Source organism: Diadema antillarum, unplaced genomic scaffold, assembly GCF_040938485.1.
Source record: "Diadema antillarum isolate AM-2024a unplaced genomic scaffold, OU_Dant_1.0 seq00001056_RagTag, whole genome shotgun sequence".
In the NCBI taxonomy this organism is placed as follows: domain Eukaryota; kingdom Metazoa; phylum Echinodermata; class Echinoidea; order Diadematoida; family Diadematidae; genus Diadema; species Diadema antillarum.
The window spans coordinates 172634-191107 of record NW_027271884.1 but is presented as its reverse complement, the minus strand read 5'-3'; the positions used below and the strand labels follow the sequence as shown (position 1 = coordinate 191107).

General features: G+C 38.0%; 1 protein-coding gene across 1 annotated transcript in view; it reads left to right on the top strand.

Moving 5' to 3' along the window:
• The first annotated feature begins 616 nt into the window (after positions 1–616).
• The window catches only part of LOC139743187 (tyrosine-protein phosphatase non-receptor type 21-like), a 29873-nt gene continuing 12015 nt past the window's right edge, over positions 617–18474 (top strand). Inside the window, exons 1-5 of the mRNA XM_071653688.1 lie at positions 617–965; positions 9300–9788; positions 12580–12749; positions 15297–15394; positions 18220–18293. Coding sequence (XP_071509789.1) covers positions 9615–9788; positions 12580–12749; positions 15297–15394; positions 18220–18293 — 516 coding nt within the window. The 5' untranslated portion in view covers positions 617–965; positions 9300–9614. The remainder of the gene's footprint in view (positions 966–9299; positions 9789–12579; positions 12750–15296; positions 15395–18219; positions 18294–18474) is intronic.

Genomic DNA, 18474 nt, shown 5'->3' with positions numbered 1-18474 from the left:
TTCACATATTTTCCTAATTTACCTCGGGGATAGGTAATAATTGTGATATTGACTGGCCTTGAGGGAGAAACCAGAAAATATTGCCCGCACTGGAAGAGTATTGCCTCGTCTTCGACTCAGGCAATATTCTTTCAGTTTGGGCAATATTTTCTGGTAGGCCCTATCTCCCTCAAGGCCAGTCAATACATATAAATAGCGGCCACCTACTGTACACAGCCACTAAAAACAATTCCCTGGAGAGAAAATCCATGTTAACAACCCTGTCTACAGCAGCCACCTCTCTATAACGGCCACCTTTCCATTCCCCTTGAGTGGCCGCTATTGACTGGTTTGACTGTATAGGGTATGGTGAGGTCTTTTCAGCTGCGCAAATATCAAAGTACGATCCTCATTCGATGGCGTTTATTGAGTCTGCGTGAGTAGACTACGTTTTTTTTTATGTGTCACCCATTGGTATGTGAAGCCACACGCCTGAGTGATGCGTAATGATCATCCACCTGGTAGTGTGGTAGTCGTGCGTGGAAAGGGGGCGAGCGATCAGAACCTGTGCGTCGTACATGTACTTCACATTCCACTGACGCTACCACTGTGTCGCCTATTTCCCGTAAACGCACAAACTCACTCGGATATCTGCCGTATTGTTATTTTACGGTGTGTGATACCTCGATACATACATAACGTGCATAAAAATGCAGTACACTACGCCGCGATCGGTCGTCACTCGAACTGCTGTGTGAACCGATGGTTCTGGTCGCGTTGGTTCTGCGATGAGGTGATCAGAAGACAGATAGACGTTGAGGAAATTTACGGAAATACTCGATAGCAGTGATTCCTGAGGATCACCTGCCGCCATTCTGTAAAATAACAACTTAGCAGATCATTCTGTAAAGGAAATCTCCAACCGTTTTGTTTTTCTCAGAGGTGGGTCTACTATCATTGATCAACCAGTGGCAGTGCAGTGGCAGGTGAGTGGAAGAAGAGTGGTGATGGTGGTGAGTGGATACAAACGATCGGATCTGAGAAACAAGTGTGAGTTGATACCAAGCAAGGAAGAAGTTTCTTACTCACCTGTCGGTGCAGTGTGTGGCTGTAACGTGGCTGTACGTATAAACATGAGATTCAATACATGAAAGATATTTCAAAATGTCGTGTTTTTTTTCTACGTAGGGTTACTCGAAACTGTAGTAGGGCAGGGGTTCTACTTGGTCCTAGGAGTAGTACGTCTAACTGTTGTATAAGTGTTACAAGTAGATTGTCCAGAACCATTTTGGCATGTGTTTAATATTCCACTATTTCCAGATCTAATTTTCAGTCGTGTACCTTACTCGGGGTCCTAAAGTAGGTATTTCTGTTCGTACTGACCACTACACTGCTGTAATGCTAGTGCTGAATCAAACTGAAGTGATGAATTTTTAGACACTTTTGTGCCAGCAATTACAATGTAAGTCTGATCACCTACAGTAAATGTTACCCAAATTTTACACTAACATGGAAACGTCAACTGTTGACCGAAAGAACGGTTTGTATCTGGTCATTGGGAATATGTTCTGCGCAGACTGTATCTAGGTCTGGCTTCATGGAATCCCCTCCTATAAGTTACTGTATGGAGGAGAGCTGATAATGACTGATAAATAATCAAAGACTCCTCTGGGCAGACAGATTTCAGAGACTCCAACCCCAAGCACCTTCTGATCTGGAGATTCTCCCGCCCGAAACCCCTTGCAAACGGGAGACTCCAAGTTGATGTGTGCGAAGTTCGTAGGGTCTTAGATGCTCTCTGGTGCTATAAAAACTGCTATCTAAGGCTGATTTTTTCAACATACGATTGCAATAAGTAAGAAATCCTTTCCAACGGGAGACGCAGAGCCAGGGCGGGAGAACGGGAGATTTTGCAAAAATGGGTTTTCGGCGGGAGATCTCCCGTCGAAAACGGGAGAGTTGGAGTCTCTGAGATTTTCTGTCTATGTCAACTGGTACACCGGATAAACTAATAGGGTCTAGAGCTAGGCACTGCTGAAGCTGAAGTTGGTGAAGAAACGCAGATCAGCCCATATAAAAAAAAAAAGAAAAAGAAAAAATTATATCTAGATTTGTTTTGATAAAACTCAAGTTTTAATAAAAACAAATAGATTAGGCCTATAGAATTTTATTTTATTTTATTTTTTTTTTTTAGTAGACATGTGTGTATTTTAAAAAAAATCACAGTGCAAACTTGTGACCATTTATAGAATGTACAATGTATCAGATGTGAAATGGATGAGAAGTGAAGAGGAGGCCTCATGAGCACTACGGCGGGGAGGAAGCCCCTTGAATACCTCAGAGCAGAGATGCTCATCTCATGAGGGGGAGAGTGCCTTGTGAGACAGAGCCCCCCTCATGAGTGGATTTCCTGGACTAACGTGTACTGTTGTAGCCTACAAATGTGTATATCATCCCTTGAAAAAAAAAAAAAAAACATTGTTGCCCTTCCTTCTCGTATCATATAAACTACTCCTGACAACAGAGCAGGAGTGAACTTTTGACCTCTGTTGACCTTGGGTGACTGGGTCTCTGTCTTTGGTTGTGATCTCCATGACTGACTTTAATCCAAGTCACATGCTTTGATGTGGCATTTTACAGGAGACCGATTTGCATTGTTTTACATTTTTGTATTTATTTCCACCAAGAAATGTAAACGCTACCAGCGTAAAAAAAAAAAAAAAATGACATGTTTGTACTGTAATGTGTGCAGACATGCTTTACCATACCATTACGTTGAAAATGTCTTTCTGATTTCATTTTTGCTTTAGATTTTTCTCTTTCTTGTTTCTTTGTTCATGGTTTTAGGACAGTAAACCTTTTATGACATAATCATTGTATGTGCCATTCGTGATCTCAAGAAATTTGTTGTAATTCCATTGATTGACCATTACAAGTATGCATTTTGAATTGTACAAGGTACATAATATATGTACTACATATAGGTACTACTCTTACCTAGCAGATTTTGATCAACTTGGGAAAGAAATACGATCATACTGGCTTGCTGAAAAGAAAAGAAAAATCTTTTAAAGAGGAAATCCAGTTAAAAAATAAATAAACTTCAAAAGATAGGGAAAAATATTCCCAACAGAATGATACAAAAATGATAACAATGGGATGAGAAATAAGGAAGATATGACATTTTGAAATTTCACATAAAAAGAAACATCCTTATGAATGTTCATATGAGTGAGTTGATGATGTCATCACCTTACAATTTTTCATGTCTACATGTTATATAGATTATGAAATTTGAAAAAAAAATATATTTTTAGCCAAAGAATATAAGTAAAAGCATATTCCCATTACCAAGATGTATCAGAGTTAACATACACTTTTTTATTTTGAGTGGTTTTAAGACCAAGTTTTACAACTGAAATATGAGATTTTTGTCATTTCTGTATAAGAAATGAATAAGAAATTGTGAGAGCATGTCATTGTCAACTTGCTGATTTGAATATTCATAAGGACCGGTCAAGAAATGTTTTTAACAAAATGTGAAATTTAAAAATGTCATATCTTCCTTTTTTTCTTATCCATTTTTTTTTTTTTGCATTTTTGTATCATTCTGTAGGGAATATTTTTCTCTTTATTTTGAAGTTTATTAATTTTTTTGGTGGATTTTCTCTTTATTGATAAAGTACTTGGTTCTTTGCAATATCGATCCATATGTGAAGCCATGGTTTGGACAGTCCTGAAACCAAAGTGAGCCCCAGAGAAGTGTCCATAATATCATCAGAAGAGATTGTTTCCACATATTCCAGAAGTTTCAATCTCTATTTAAACATTGAAAATGATATAGAAATGTAAATAAAAATATCAGTTTGCACTTCTGATAAAGTTTGAATAGAATCTATTGAGTGTTTTGTCCATAATACATTTATATGTATGTGTCTTTCAGTGTCTCAGGACAATTACTGTAAAATGAGGAATTTTCGCGTGCATTTTAATTTCGCGAATTTCGCGAGCACCAAAATTCGCGAAATTAAAATGCACGCGAAAGCTTTTGTCTACACTACATGCATTGAATACCAGTAGCAATTCTCGAAAATTTCATGCCACGAAAAAGACTGTTGGCTCCAATTCGCGAAAATTTCATGCCGCGAATATATCATGTTTTACAGTACCCCCCCCCCCCCCCCAATACTGGTCAGTGATAAGGTTAGAGTAAAGATTAGGGTGAGGGTTAGGTTTAGGGTTAGGATTACGGTTAATGTCAGGGAAAGGGTCTTGGGTTATCGTTCAGGGCGTAATTGCTCTAGACCCCTCTTTTATGGATGGTTTTGTATGTAGTTCTTTAGCAATGTTATTTCCTAAGTAGATAACCATGTGATATATAGGCCTACTAGTACTTCAGGTATTTACAGTTACAATGTATAGATATATACCTTATTTCCTTTGAGTAGACTACGCTTTACTGGCAGAACTTTCTTAGGCTCTATAACCCTGCTTCTCAATCAGTGGGCAGCAAAGCTCTTGCAGGTGGACCACGATGTTGCCCAAAAATGAGATTAAAAAAATTGCATTCAATCTTACTGGTCTTTGAAAAAAAAAAATGTAGGAGCCAAAAAGGGTCTGGGGTTGAAAAAGGTTGAAAAGCGCCGCTCTACGAAATCCAGACCCAGAAGTGCAACAATGCCTTCAGAATGAGAAAGGTTTCCTGGTAGCAGATATTATGCATGCCAGTAGAATGTCGTGGGTTGGAGAATTTACTGGAGTCAGCTCTATAGAGGAGTGTTGAAAGAGTGGTATGCTATGTATGTGCATACATGTGGCTAAACCACCATTGGCACACTCTCAGTACAATACCCGGTACACAGTCAACACCTGTACATACCACTTGTATGTTCACGACATTGTGGGACATACCTGCGGTATGACATAATGCACTGAGCAAACATTAGTAATCAATGCGGGAACACCCCCTCCAAACAGTAACAGAGCAGTACAAAATCATATTTGTAGATATATACTGCAATACCGCTAGGCTTTACGTATTATTTTGTCCATGAACAAGTTGATAGGTGTGTCTGGTGATTCGACGAATCTTCTCTCTTTACTGGGTGGTGTGGTCTAGTGTGAGTCACTGACCTTCTCCCCTGCCCAGTGTAGAATACCAGTACACCCAGGATTGCCAAGCATTCTGTCCATGCCCCATATAAGCATGTGACATATTCTGCAGAGCAATAAACACACACACACCAAGCCATTGTTATGCAAAGCTTGCCACCACAATGGGTTCCACATTATTTACATTATATTTACGGGGTATAAATATTGAAGTACCCATCTTTGCTCTATAGTCATCGGGTGTGAAACAAGTGGTGATGTGGTCTGATTATCCATGGTCATCTCATTATTATGTACAGACTATCAAAGGACACAAATTGATAAGACAGTTTGTTGTTGTTTGCATACAGTATGCCAGGAATAGCCCAAGCAGACACTGTTTGTAAGGGGACTTTTAAGGGTTTTAGTCGGTGCACTGCTGTTTTTGAGGAAACTATAAATAATCTTTTGTGTCCCTTGTGGAAAATCATCTTGACTTGCATTTGTGTTCTAAGCATGATGATAGACATTTCTCACTGAGAAGACAGTGGATTTCGATATGGACTTATGTGTACATGTACAACGATAGCATTATGCTGGTATGGTTGTGTTTATGGTACAAATCATATTTTGTTTTTATAATATTTACTCGGTAGGATAGGTGTTTTCCTACATGTAACTCCCCGTGATCAAGCTTTTGTGTGCTAGCAACTCCCATCATTCTGCCGGCAAGTACAAGTGTATTGCAAATCAGAATGTACTGTATACGCTATATATTTCGCGGGGGTTTTATTTTCGCGAATTTCGCGAGTCGGGAGCTATTCGTGAAATTAACAACACGCGAAAATATTACCTTAAAAAATGAATCCCTTGCCTTGATGATACGAACATTTCAGTAATAGTATACTATGTCACGGCTTACCGAACTGATCATACTGGCTAAGCTTGTTTACGTACATATAGCACGTCCACGTCTACTTACGAATACTGCAGAGAGCCAATCCATTATCGCAAGGGGACCACTCGTCAGAAATCTAGCGCGATGGACTTAACCACTTCAAAAATGTTGAATTCTAACTTACTAGTTCGCAGAGTTTGGTAAGTTTTTTTCATGCAGTGTATAACTAGTATCATTCTTATTTGCTAGTAAGTTGAAAATTCACACTTTCTTTGCCACTTCATATTTTCTCTAGTCCCCCAATCGCGAATTTAACCACTCGCGAAAATGTGTGACAGCGGCAATTTGCGAAAATTTATGTACGCGAAAATTATAGCGTATACAGTAATTTGCATGGCTGACATGTGAACATGTGCGATGGTATCCAGCATTGTATACAAATGTGTGATTCAGTGGTGTTGTAGTATTGCCAGCTGGGTTGGGATCAATAACACAGCTATTGATTTGTACTTTAGTTGAGGTTTGGAATGCTTTTGTTGGACAAGTGTGAGATGATGCTTCCCACAGTACTCCAGTATATAACTATGCTATACTTTTGGCTCGCAGCATACAAATGGGTGTGTACATTGTACATGTATGTGAATGTTGCATAATATGAAATATTTGTGGAGTATATTAGTCTGTTATGTTGTATTCATATCTAAGTAACTCCTCCACTGGCATTTGACAATCTTTTTGTGTATAATATTAGCGGCGTTATTGATGACTCTGAAAGGGTTATTTGTCATACTAAATTTATGTGAGAAATGACCTTTAGCCCTCACTTGTATTGTCCTTTAAGTAAACAATGCAACATTTGTCATGGCTAAGGGCTGAAACAAAGACATATTTGCGCGAAGGCCATTTTAAAAGCTGGATGCCAAAAGGTTCACAGCTGAGCAGTTGACGCATCTTCTCTTGCGGTCGAAGATTCTTACATTGTTCTTACAGCTGTAGTTGTGCCTACTGGCAAAGGTAAAAGATCACAGCACTCTTTGGGGCTTGTCCTGACAAACACAAGTGTTCCCAAGGCTTACTCGACATACAATGTAGCAGCAACTAAATGCGTCCTTGCTAAGTTAGATTCTAAATATTGTAGTGCATTGAATGTAACATAGTGATATTTCTGATGGAAAAAACTTGTTTTTTAAAAGCAGCAGAGTATCAGTGAATCATATATAACCCTTAGAAACTTTTGCAAATTACAACTGCTCGGGGGATAACAGATACACCAAACTGCCTTTGGTGTTACATATAATATACAATTTTGAGTGCAAGGCTTGGATGGAAGAGAAAGTCCAAATTCTCATTAAAAAAAAGAAATTTGTTATAAACTACAAAAATGATTGAACAGAAATTTTAAGCAAAGCTGCTGTTGCCTAGAACATGAGAAATGTTGCTGTTCCATCTCAATTTCACTAAATTATAAAAATGCTGTCGATGTCACTAACAGGTTGCTGGTCGTGATCACAGGATCATGGGTCGCGGTTTCACATGTGTCACATTATTCAGTGTAATTGTGTGCATTAAAATCAATGAAGTTTGGGTGATTTTTACTGAGAAAATCATCCTCTTCTAATCATTGAATTGGCACCTGAATTTCTCTGCATAATAAAAGCCAGAAAAATTTGCTGCAAATTGGAGCCTATGGCCTTATTTGCAGCATGAAACTTTTCCAAATTGCCACTGGCATTTGATGCATTACATGGATTGTACCGGTATGTTTTAAAAAAATTGTCATGCATGCCAAAGTTTGTGGTTTTACAGTACATGGTACATTTACAATGTATCTTATCATGAAGAAAGATTACATGTAGATGGACCTTGTTGAGTTTCCAAAAAAAGAAAAGAAAAAAAGATCACTAAACATAGCCAATTTGAGAGGGAAAGGGGTCATGTGAATGTTCAATTTTGTGTGTGTTGCCATTTCAGAGGCAGATTTCAATCCAGCATTTTAAAATTGTTGATGCCTAGTGTCGTGACATATTTTACTTACTGATAAAATATTGTTTTTGATATTGGAAATGTGTTGGCTGTTGCCCAATAAAATGTGTGAAAAAAATTCTGTGAATTTTATCTGAAACAATCACCCATGAATGACGAAGTATATACTAAAACTGGGAGATAATTTTGTTTTGTTCCTCACAAAATACTGGTACAATCAGTGAATAGTAAACGTTGTAATGAAAAGATACAGCAGCAAAACACAAAAATTAGGCTTTTTGAGACCGGATGGATTTGAAGAACAGTTGCTTCCTTCTTAGTTTAACACAAAAGCGCCATTTCAGGATGGTGTGGATACGTAACTGTGTTCCTTGTGACCTACCAGTGCATGACAATAAATCCTGAGCTGGAAGCCAAAGTTCCTGTCTGTCAGGTAGAAACCATAACATGGTGACTGTGGTATTTACAGCTTATAGTGTATATAGTCTTAAGCCCAAAGCTCTGTGTTTACATGTACAGTGTACTCTGCCAGTTTTCCTCTCTCCATGCAATGAGAAAAACTGGCGTAGAGTAGACTGACATTTGCACAGACCTTGGTCACGTGCGTCAGCGTTATTGTGAATCAAATGTGGTAAATATTAAAGATTTAATTTGTCCAGTGGTATCAGAGTTGTACAGAAATGATTGGAGAAACAGATATTTGTTGTCATGAATGGTGTCATGAATGAATGAATGAATGAATGAAAGAATAAAAGAATTACGTTATCCAATGTGATAATAATCATTGTATATGTTTACAAATATTCATCATAGAAAAAAGTAAGGATAATAGGAACCAGAAAATAGCATGAACCCTAATCAAGTCTGGCCCCTTGCGATCCAGGCAGTTACAAAATATGTTTCATGATCAACCGTTTGACTCATTTGTAATAAAAGCATTATACTTTTATTGTTATACCTTTGCAGATACTGTCTGTATGTAGTGTTTTCAGTATGTTTGCACATATGAACTGATTTGCTGTGTCCCACACTCTTTGTGAGTGATATACAGTACATGTACTGTACCTTTGCATGCAATTGCATCTTGAAATATGGCACCCAGTGTGAGACAGCCATCCATGCTTGTGATGGAGTCAGAATACAGGTCAAAGTTCACTGGTTGTCTAGCAAAATGGGCAAGGCTGAAAGAGAACATGTACACATTGTATTATGGTTGGCTTGCAACATAGTCACATAGTTTGCTCTTTTTTCTCTCTCTTCCTTTTTTTTTCAAATTTTTGGTCGTTCGTGCTTGTTTTCTATAATACAATGAATATCTTCATATTTTTGTTATTTTCATCCTACACAGATTGCAGCTTTGCAAGCAGTCATCCGAGAAGTTCAATCGGCACTCTGCATACCACAGCAGCACAAAGCTGATATCTAGTGGAACGGAATTCCTTCTCCTCGGATGCCAGGCAGTTTGGGTAAAATGAGAAGAAAGTCTGGCAAAACAAAGATGGCAGGTCACTAACATGGCATGCTGTGTCGCAAAGATCGTCTCACTGTGTAACGAAGGCGGACCAATCTGCACGACGCCGCAGCTCTAGCTCCCGCCAGCGTCGCGCCCGTAGAAGTTTCATCTCGTACACGGATCCGTCGTGTCGCGTTAGATTGAAGCAAGATGCCATTTGGTTTGCGTCTGAAGAAGACGAGGCGGTACAATGTGTCGGGGAAGAACTCTTTTGTGGCCAAAATCCAGCTGTTGGACTGCAATGTCTTGGAGATCACCCTGACACCAGAGAGCCTGGGGCAGGACTGCCTAGACACCATCGCACAGAAACTTCAGCTTGAAGAGGTACAGTAGGGTGTTCCTTTACCAGAAGGAGTGGTGTCTGTGCGTGTGCATAGTTGGTATGGTCAACCACCTGTTCAGTTTGTAACGCTGTCTTTGTCTTCTGCAGCATATTGCATGATACACTGTACATATGTACATTCCAGCTCCCTTTTCTGCCCCTTGGTCAAAACCCACTGTTCTGACAGCTGTATGAAATATTTTCGTTATGTTTTGTATAATAGTAAGCTTTTCATATCCCTCTGCCTTCTTTTCTCTCTCTTTGTCTCTCTATCTACAGGGCTGCCAACTCTCACGCATTGAGCATGAGACTCGCGCATTTTGGTCCTTTCTCACTCTAAAACTTTATTTCATTTGCATGTATTTTTATTGATCTCACTCATTTTGACTCCTAAATTATAGCATTGGCCTATGGGAGTCTCACTCTCAACTAGTTTCCAGTGTTGGCAACCCTGTATCTATCTTGCTTTGGCGTCATCTATAAATTTTTGGGGTGTAATGGTTTCTATTCCATGTCATTCATACTTGTTGGTGTGTTTGTATATTTTTTTTTACGTGGTATTTGTATTTAGAGACTGCGTAAGTGTTATACAAGTGTTTTCTGTGTAGCTAGAAAGAAAAGATCAAACAAAAAGAGCATCCAAACATCAGAAACCATTTTTTTTTTGATTGACAGTTTTTAGTGACTTCAGTAACTTTACTACTTGAGAAAGTTAGGAAGATTGAGAGAAATGCCCCAATAAAACACATGAAACATTGTCATAAACACTTAAATCTGACATCGTGATGTTTATCAGGATCTTGTGTTTTATCCCAGACGATAACAATCAGCCCCAGCAATTGTAAACATTGTTCAGTATCCAGATACATTCATGTTCCCTTTTTCTTCATTCCCGCTGGTTCAATTGTGATTATGAATTGGATATAACACTTTGTCCGTGCACCTTCAAAGAGAGTTATTTCAGCGGCTCACTTTTGCTTTGACATTTTCCACGATTGATTTGATATACTGGAAAATTGCTTATAATACACTGTAAATCTCTTTTATTTTGGGTGTATTCTATCTACTGCTGTTACATGGGTTGCAAATGCTACTTGCCCTGTGGTTCTCTTTTTCCCCCCTCTCATGAATATGCTTTCAATTTCAATAGCTCATTCCAATCCTGACCTTACCGATAACCCTCCACATTCCATCAGGTAAATCTGATGGCTGGGTGATATACATTGCACTTATAGCTATATTTTCCCCCCATGTGTGTATGTGTATGTGTGTGTGTGTGTGTGTGTGTGTGTCTGTTCACAGTTTATGTTAGTCATATTCGTATATTTGTATATAAGTGTATTATATGGAAGTATGCATCAGTGCACTTTATACACTGTCTGCTTCAATCTCAACCTCCAAATGAAAGGAGAGTCATAGTAATTCTCTTAAGAATGGTAATGTGTGTCTTTCAGCGGGTCGTGACCCCATTTAGTTGGCAATCACTGTGACAATCTATCTCCCCTGAGTTGCTTGACTTTTTTTTTTTGAACTGCCTGAAGGCTGCCAAGGACGCTAGTGTTGACATGTTTAATACTTGACCTCCTTTCAGTAGTAGTGCCTCTTCCGATTTCAATCAATTTGTAAACAGTAAAGGCTCACAACTCAGAATAAATGACACTACATTTCTGGGAACTCCTGTTTTGGTCCAAATATAACAATTTTTGTAAACTGGATATTCTCATTCTCACAGTTGAAGTGAACAATTTTAGGTGGTTTTTTTTTTTCCTATTCCAAGCCCAGTCCCACATCTCAAAGTATGTTAGCAAAAATTGTTAGCAGTTTAAGATTTTTCCATGCGTATATCAGTATGTTTATGATGTATAATGCTTTTTAGTGGTGCAGTAATCATACTTTTCCCCAAAGAATGTAACATCTATATTGCATGATAATTTCTCACAGTGTGTGTTCCTGTTTGGTAAACTTACAATCTATTCTAGACATAGGCCTACTTGTCCGTGAGAACTGAGTGTATGTACAATGGTACATCAAAGAAGTAGATGTTGTGTTAAAGGCATAGGATATAAATTAGTACAGATTGGTAAAGATGTAAGAGAAATATGACAAAAGAAGGGAAGTTGTGATCACTTAATGTCTGTAAATTGTGGAGCGTGGTACCATTTCATTTTGTTTTGCAATTTCCTTTTATGTTGTATGTACAGTGTATGTCATGATTCTGTTTCTGATGAAATTGTAGCAATAAGCTTTAAAGCATACACTATCTATTGTGATGTCATCATATTCTTTGTAAACATGTATGAAAGAATGTTGGGGCTCCTGAACAGTATAGCCTACAGCTGTACTTGGTAAATTATATATCGTCGGGTGCCCGTGCATTGGCCGCTAACGCAATACAAATTGTATTGCGTTAGCGGCCAATGCACGGGCACCCGACGATATCATTTGGGTGAGATCTGCTTATACACTGTACATAGTCAGTGCTGATTTTACAAGGTAAGAAAGTCTGTGATATTGAATGGTGTATTGTTTCTTGCTAGCAGTGATGATTATATCAGTCTTGGCAATGCTGTAGTTTAAGAATAGTGTTATTAGCCATGAATCTCTCATACGCAAGAAGAAGAAGAAGAAGAAGAAAAAGCCATAAATTCATGGACTTCAAATGTACTGAATGCTAAATTTTGAAGAAAAAGCACTATTGATGGTGAGTCACTATAGATGAAATTTGTGCATCATCAAAACAGTGTGCTTAAATACATTCATCTCATTTGGTCCTCATGTGAATTTCTTTTGCAGAGTATCTACTTTGGCCTGCAGTACAGCAACAAGAACTACAAGCTGCGATGGGTGGACCTCGAGAAGCCGTTGAAGAAGCAACTTGACAAGAATGCTCACGACTCTATGCTTCGCCTTGGTGTCATGCTGTACACAACCAATGTACAGACGCTGCAACATGAAATAACCAGGTAATTCCATGAAATTTTTTCTCATGTCATGAAACTTTTTGTTTTTATAACAAAACAAAGAAATAGTGAACCACTTTTGTTTGTGGCCTTTGATGGGGTAGTTTTATGATGTTGGTCTTCTCGGACACCAAGAACACTTTAATTCAAAACTGTCATTGAAGGCAATTGAAGTTTTACAGTCAACTCCAAAGTTGAAAATTCATTTAGATCTGTATTGTTGGTTTATCATCAATATAGATTTTGACTTATCACACTTTATTCTGTGACCAAGATGATGTTTCTGTTTCCGGGGAACGTGTTGAAAAGGAAGGAATTTGGCAGAAATTGATGACAGATGGAAATGTTATTCTTTTCTGATGAAAAGAAAAAAATATATGCCTATATCCCGACACGGGCAAAGTACAATTTACAAGATGAGATTACCAAAAATTCAAAAGAAACATCAAAACAAAAGTCCATTTTTTCATCTTGACTGTTGTTGGTGACGCTTTTCTCTTTTCAACTTGTTAACCTCCTTCCTCTGATGATCAATTTTCATGCTAACATCATGAGTGAATTTCCGCCATTCATGTCTGTCATCAACATGGTCTCTCCAGTTGTGAAGGACATTGGCTCTCCTCAGAATGTCTTTGATTGTATCTTTGTATCTTTGGCGATACCAATTAGATTAAACTAGCAATTTCTTGAGAATTGACCACAGCAAGAAATTTTTGCTTCATTATTGCTATGAAACAAAATTTGTTGATTGATGAAGATATGAGCAAAATTAGACTGACTTTTACAAAGTGATGGTTACTTGTATGTTAGTAAAGTCATTAAACATTGAATTCAAGGGGCTGTTAGTACAAGAATGTTGCAAATCATCATATACAGGGGAAACTCGGTATAACGAACACTGCTATAACGAGATATCGGTTATAACGAGGAAATTCTCTCGGTCCCAAATTTCCTTCCACACAAGTCTATGTAAAATGCTACTCTTATAGCGAGATCGGCTATAACGAAATAACTGCTATAACGAGATAAATTTTGTGACTTCCAAACAAAGAAAAATATAGTAAATCAAACCTGCTATAGCGAGGTAAAGCAAAATGCCTTCGGTAAAGCTTACTTCGCCTGTGCTATCATCTTCCGAGATTGTAAAGCTTGATGCGCCAAAAACTGTCTTGTACACACATAATCATTTTCTTCAGTGCACTCCAGCTAGCACTGCATGTTGTACGTGTGAAGTGTGTGTGTGCACGCACACTGATACATGCAGAAAATGTGGTGGGACGGCCATATGTATACATGACATCATCATGACGTTTAGCAGGTGTGAGGCAATCTGATGCTGTGATTGGCCTTCTACTTAGGGAATTCCCCGTCTTCACACACACGCAGTCATAATGTACATACAGAATGTGTCACATACACACACAGCATTGTGCAGACCATATTCAAGCTTTCCACACAACACACACCCATACGATAACCACATACAAATCCACAGACGATCTTGATACAATCGCAAGCTATATAAATTTACAAATTCAAACATCTACAGTGTACAATTAATAAGAAACACATTCTTGATATTGGATTTCCTTGGCGAAAAACATCTTCTTACCCATAAAGGTGAGTAATTCCCTCACACACAATATCAAGTTATCAGTATTGATTGAAATATAATGGGTAGTCCCACATATGCAAATTAATGTCTTTATTTTATGCCTTCTTTTATGCCTACTGATATAACGAGATATCGGCTATAACGAGGAAAATGACTCGGTCCCGACCATCTCGTTATATCGAGTTTCCACTGTATAGAAATAAAACTTTTGAAGACTTTCAGCATTTTTTGAAAGTGTCTTTTAAGAGGCGAAGTGACAAAAATGCAGAATGCACTACCAGGTAGTAACCCAGCAATGGCCACCATCTTCAACTGATGAGCAGAAGAGCCAGTGTAGTGAACATTCTTCTGTTTTTCAGGTGGTGATTTTATACTGTCGTGTGTGTGTTGCGCAGGCGTGCTCTGGCACGCTTTCGCCCACAGTTATTCAGTTTGACTGATCCATACTCGTTATAGCCCGAGGCAATCACAGAACAATGTGGGATCAATATGCAGACGGTAAATGCTGTGGCCTTTTTACTGTGTCATGCCTATATGCACTGCAGGCATTTCAAGTACAGCCACAATCTGGAATGCTCCTTTAATGTGGAGGAGTTTTATGTCTTGTGAGTTTATCTGACTTGTTTGATGATCTGAGATCGATGAAATGATCAGGATGCATTGTGTCATTTAAAAAGAACATGCTGTTTAACGATGATGAGAGGTACAGGTAGAAATGTGGCCACTAATCTTTCATGATACCTTACTCTGAAACAGAAGAAAAAAGAAAGCAAGCCCTGCCAAGGTAGATATTTAGTCTTGGTGAACTTTTCAAAATTGAACTGATAAAACCTCACAAGTTACTTTGTAGTCTTATGTCAGTGATGGTTGCTGGTGCAAGTTACTAGGTATCACCCCAACAAAAACGGAATGCCTTTGCTTTGTTTCCTTTGTAGGTACATGTATTATTTGCAGTTGAAAAGTGACATAATTGAGGGAATTCTGCCCTGCAGCGTTGACCAAGCAGTCAGTCTTGCCAGTTTGGCAGCACAAGGTAAAACATATTGACATCCTTTATAATCTCTTCCTGTTCATCAGATGATTGATCACAGTTTCATCATGTTTCCACTTAAATCTACACTTGAGATGGAATGAAATGCATTTACATAGTTCTGTTTTATTCATTCATATCTACTTACGGTATTCACTTTTGTGCTGTTACAATGCATCAGCTGCAGTTGAAACAAGCACAACTGTAGTATCTCCTCACTACACATTCTGTACATTTTGCTCTACTTCTGTTGAAATGATAATTTGTGCTATTTTTCTTTACCACAAAAGCACTTTACAGTATAGTAAAATCTACTTAAATCTACACTTGAGATGGAATGAAATGCATTTACATAGTTCTGTTTTATTCATTCATATCTACTTACGGTATTCACTTTTGTGCTGTTACAATGCATCAGCTGCAGTTGAAACAAGCACAACTGTAGTATCTCCTCACTACACATTCTGTACATTTTGCTCTACTTCTGTTGAAATGATAATTTGTGCTATTTTTCTTTACCACAAAAGCACTTTACAGTATAGTAAAATCTACTTAAATCTACACTTGAGATGGAATGAAATGCATTTACATAGTTCTGTTTTATTCATTCATATCTACTTACGGTATTCACTTTTGTGCTGTTACAATGCATCAGCTGCAGTTGAAACAAGCACAACTGTAGTATCTCCTCACTACACATTCTGTACATTTTGCTCTACTTCTGTTGAAATGATAATTTGTGCTATTTTTCTTTACCACAAAAGCACTTTACAGTATAGTAAAATCTACTTAAATCTACACTTGAGATGGAATGAAATGCATTTACATAGTTCTGTTTTATTCATTCATATCTACTTACAGTATTCACTTTTGTGCTGTTACAATGCATCAGCTGCAGTTGAAACAAGCACAACTGTAGTATCTCCTCACTACACATTCTGTACATTTTGCTCTACTTCTGTTGAAATGATAATTTGTGCTATTTTTCTTTACCACGAAAGCACTTTACAGTATAGTTCAACCGTTTCATAGTTTCCGACATGATATCTGGAATCCCACTATTATGACATTATACACCAGTTGCATTGATATAAAAACCCTGTAGATTTGTGCTAAAACAGTCCTTTGTTTCAAGATCTCTTTTTACTCATATATTTTAAGTTTGGCATTTCATATGTATTAGTAATGGTAGTTGTTTGCATTTGTTTTAATATTTTTATGAATGTTAGGTCATTTCAAAGGTTTAATCCAAGTTAAATCATTCCAGTAGCGATCTACTTATGGGGGTGGGGTGACTGGCGGCAATCTTCAATTTAACTGTCAGGAGCTGGAGTAACTTCGTCTATGATGTGTAGTGCATAGCCTATAGTTTATGTCCCTTTGAAGTTTCACCCCCATAAAAAATATGCCATCTATGCATAAGTGAGTTAAAGGATGTCCTTTCATCAATAAATTTGCTTTTTTTTTTCCTGCTGCTGTTAAAATCATGGCTGGGGGAAGAACCATATGTCAAATGACCTTGCCCTGGAGCTGTAAATTTTCCTGTATTTGAGGCCGCCTGTCTTTTATTGGAGGGGAGAGTGTTTCCACAATTTCCACAGGTTTTTCTTGTTCTCTACCTGAGTAACACACATTTCTCTGGTTCATAGGTATCATCAATAAAGCAACTGTGGATAGGTAATATACGTCATGGTACTATTATGTGGAATAGATTTTTTTCCTCCCTCTTTTAGTGTTACTGTGGTAGGCAAAATTCATGAAATGCCCAGGTGCAGGAACACGATTTCAAGTTCATCTCTTCTCCTTTTAATTTCAGATTCATGACATGAGGTTTTTTTGAAGTATTGAGAACATAGCTAAAAGGGGGGGGGGGCAGTGAAACAAGAGGCATATTAGGACATGGACAGAGTGTGAAAGATATCACAAAATGCTGAGTTTGTTAGAATGTGAAATGAGCTAACCCTTATACTGTAAAACGAGGAATGTTCGCGTGCATTTTGATTTCACAAATTTTGCGAGCGCCAAGATCTGCGAAATTAAAATGCACAAGAAAGTTCTTGTCTACACTATATGCATTGAATGCCAGTGGCAGGTCGCGAAAATTTCATGCCGCAAAAAAGGCCGTCTGCTCCAAATCGCGAAAAATTGATGCCGCGAATATATCATGTTTTACAGTAATTATTATTCCACAAGCACTGTCATGCTATCATTTCAATAGATTTTCTACCAAAACTGATACCGGTAATATCAAATATATTGAAATGTGTGGTTTAATGGTATTGTTGCCATTCCTAAATATGTAAGGAGTATTTTTACTTTACACTTGCTTTATGATATCACACTAAAAATATGTGAAAAACTTTCATAATAATTATTTTCTTTTTTTTTGGGGGGGGGCTTGTGGTTGTCATTTCTTGGTTAGCATATCATGGTTATAAATACATTCTGCTCGTGGCATTTATACTGCGCCTGTGGTGTACTTTGAACATTATAAATAGACTGCTTGTGGCATATTTTCATCCGTTATAAATACATTCTGCTCGTGGCATTTACACTGTGTGTGTTTGTGGTATATTTCATCCACACAGCTTGTGGGCTGTGTTTCAGTACTGATATAAAGCACTATTTGTGGAATTCAGCTTCTTTCTCTCTCTTTCTTTGTAAAATCAAGCCACCGAACTGAGGGCATTTCTATTTGATTGGTGACTAATGTTTCACCCATTTGACCTCAAGGTACAATGTAGATATCCCTTTGTGTCAACACCATTGTGAGTAACCAATGTTCAATTGTCTTACCTTTGCCCATATCCTATGTTTGCTATGTGCAGCTGAATTCGGAGACTATGACCCCACCAAGCATTCTGTGGAATTTCTGCAAAACAACTATGTGCTCTTGCCAAAGGTTTGTGGGGCCAAAGTTCATTTTTGAGCCTGTTTCTATACAATTTTCAAACAGTATGTGGAGTGCAAAGTTGAGTGTGCTTTTTTTTGTGTTTGTAACTGAAGATTATTACCTGTGTCTCTATGTGATTATAATTTCCATTGTTTTGGTACTTCTGCATTGTTACCTACCCTGAAGGAAA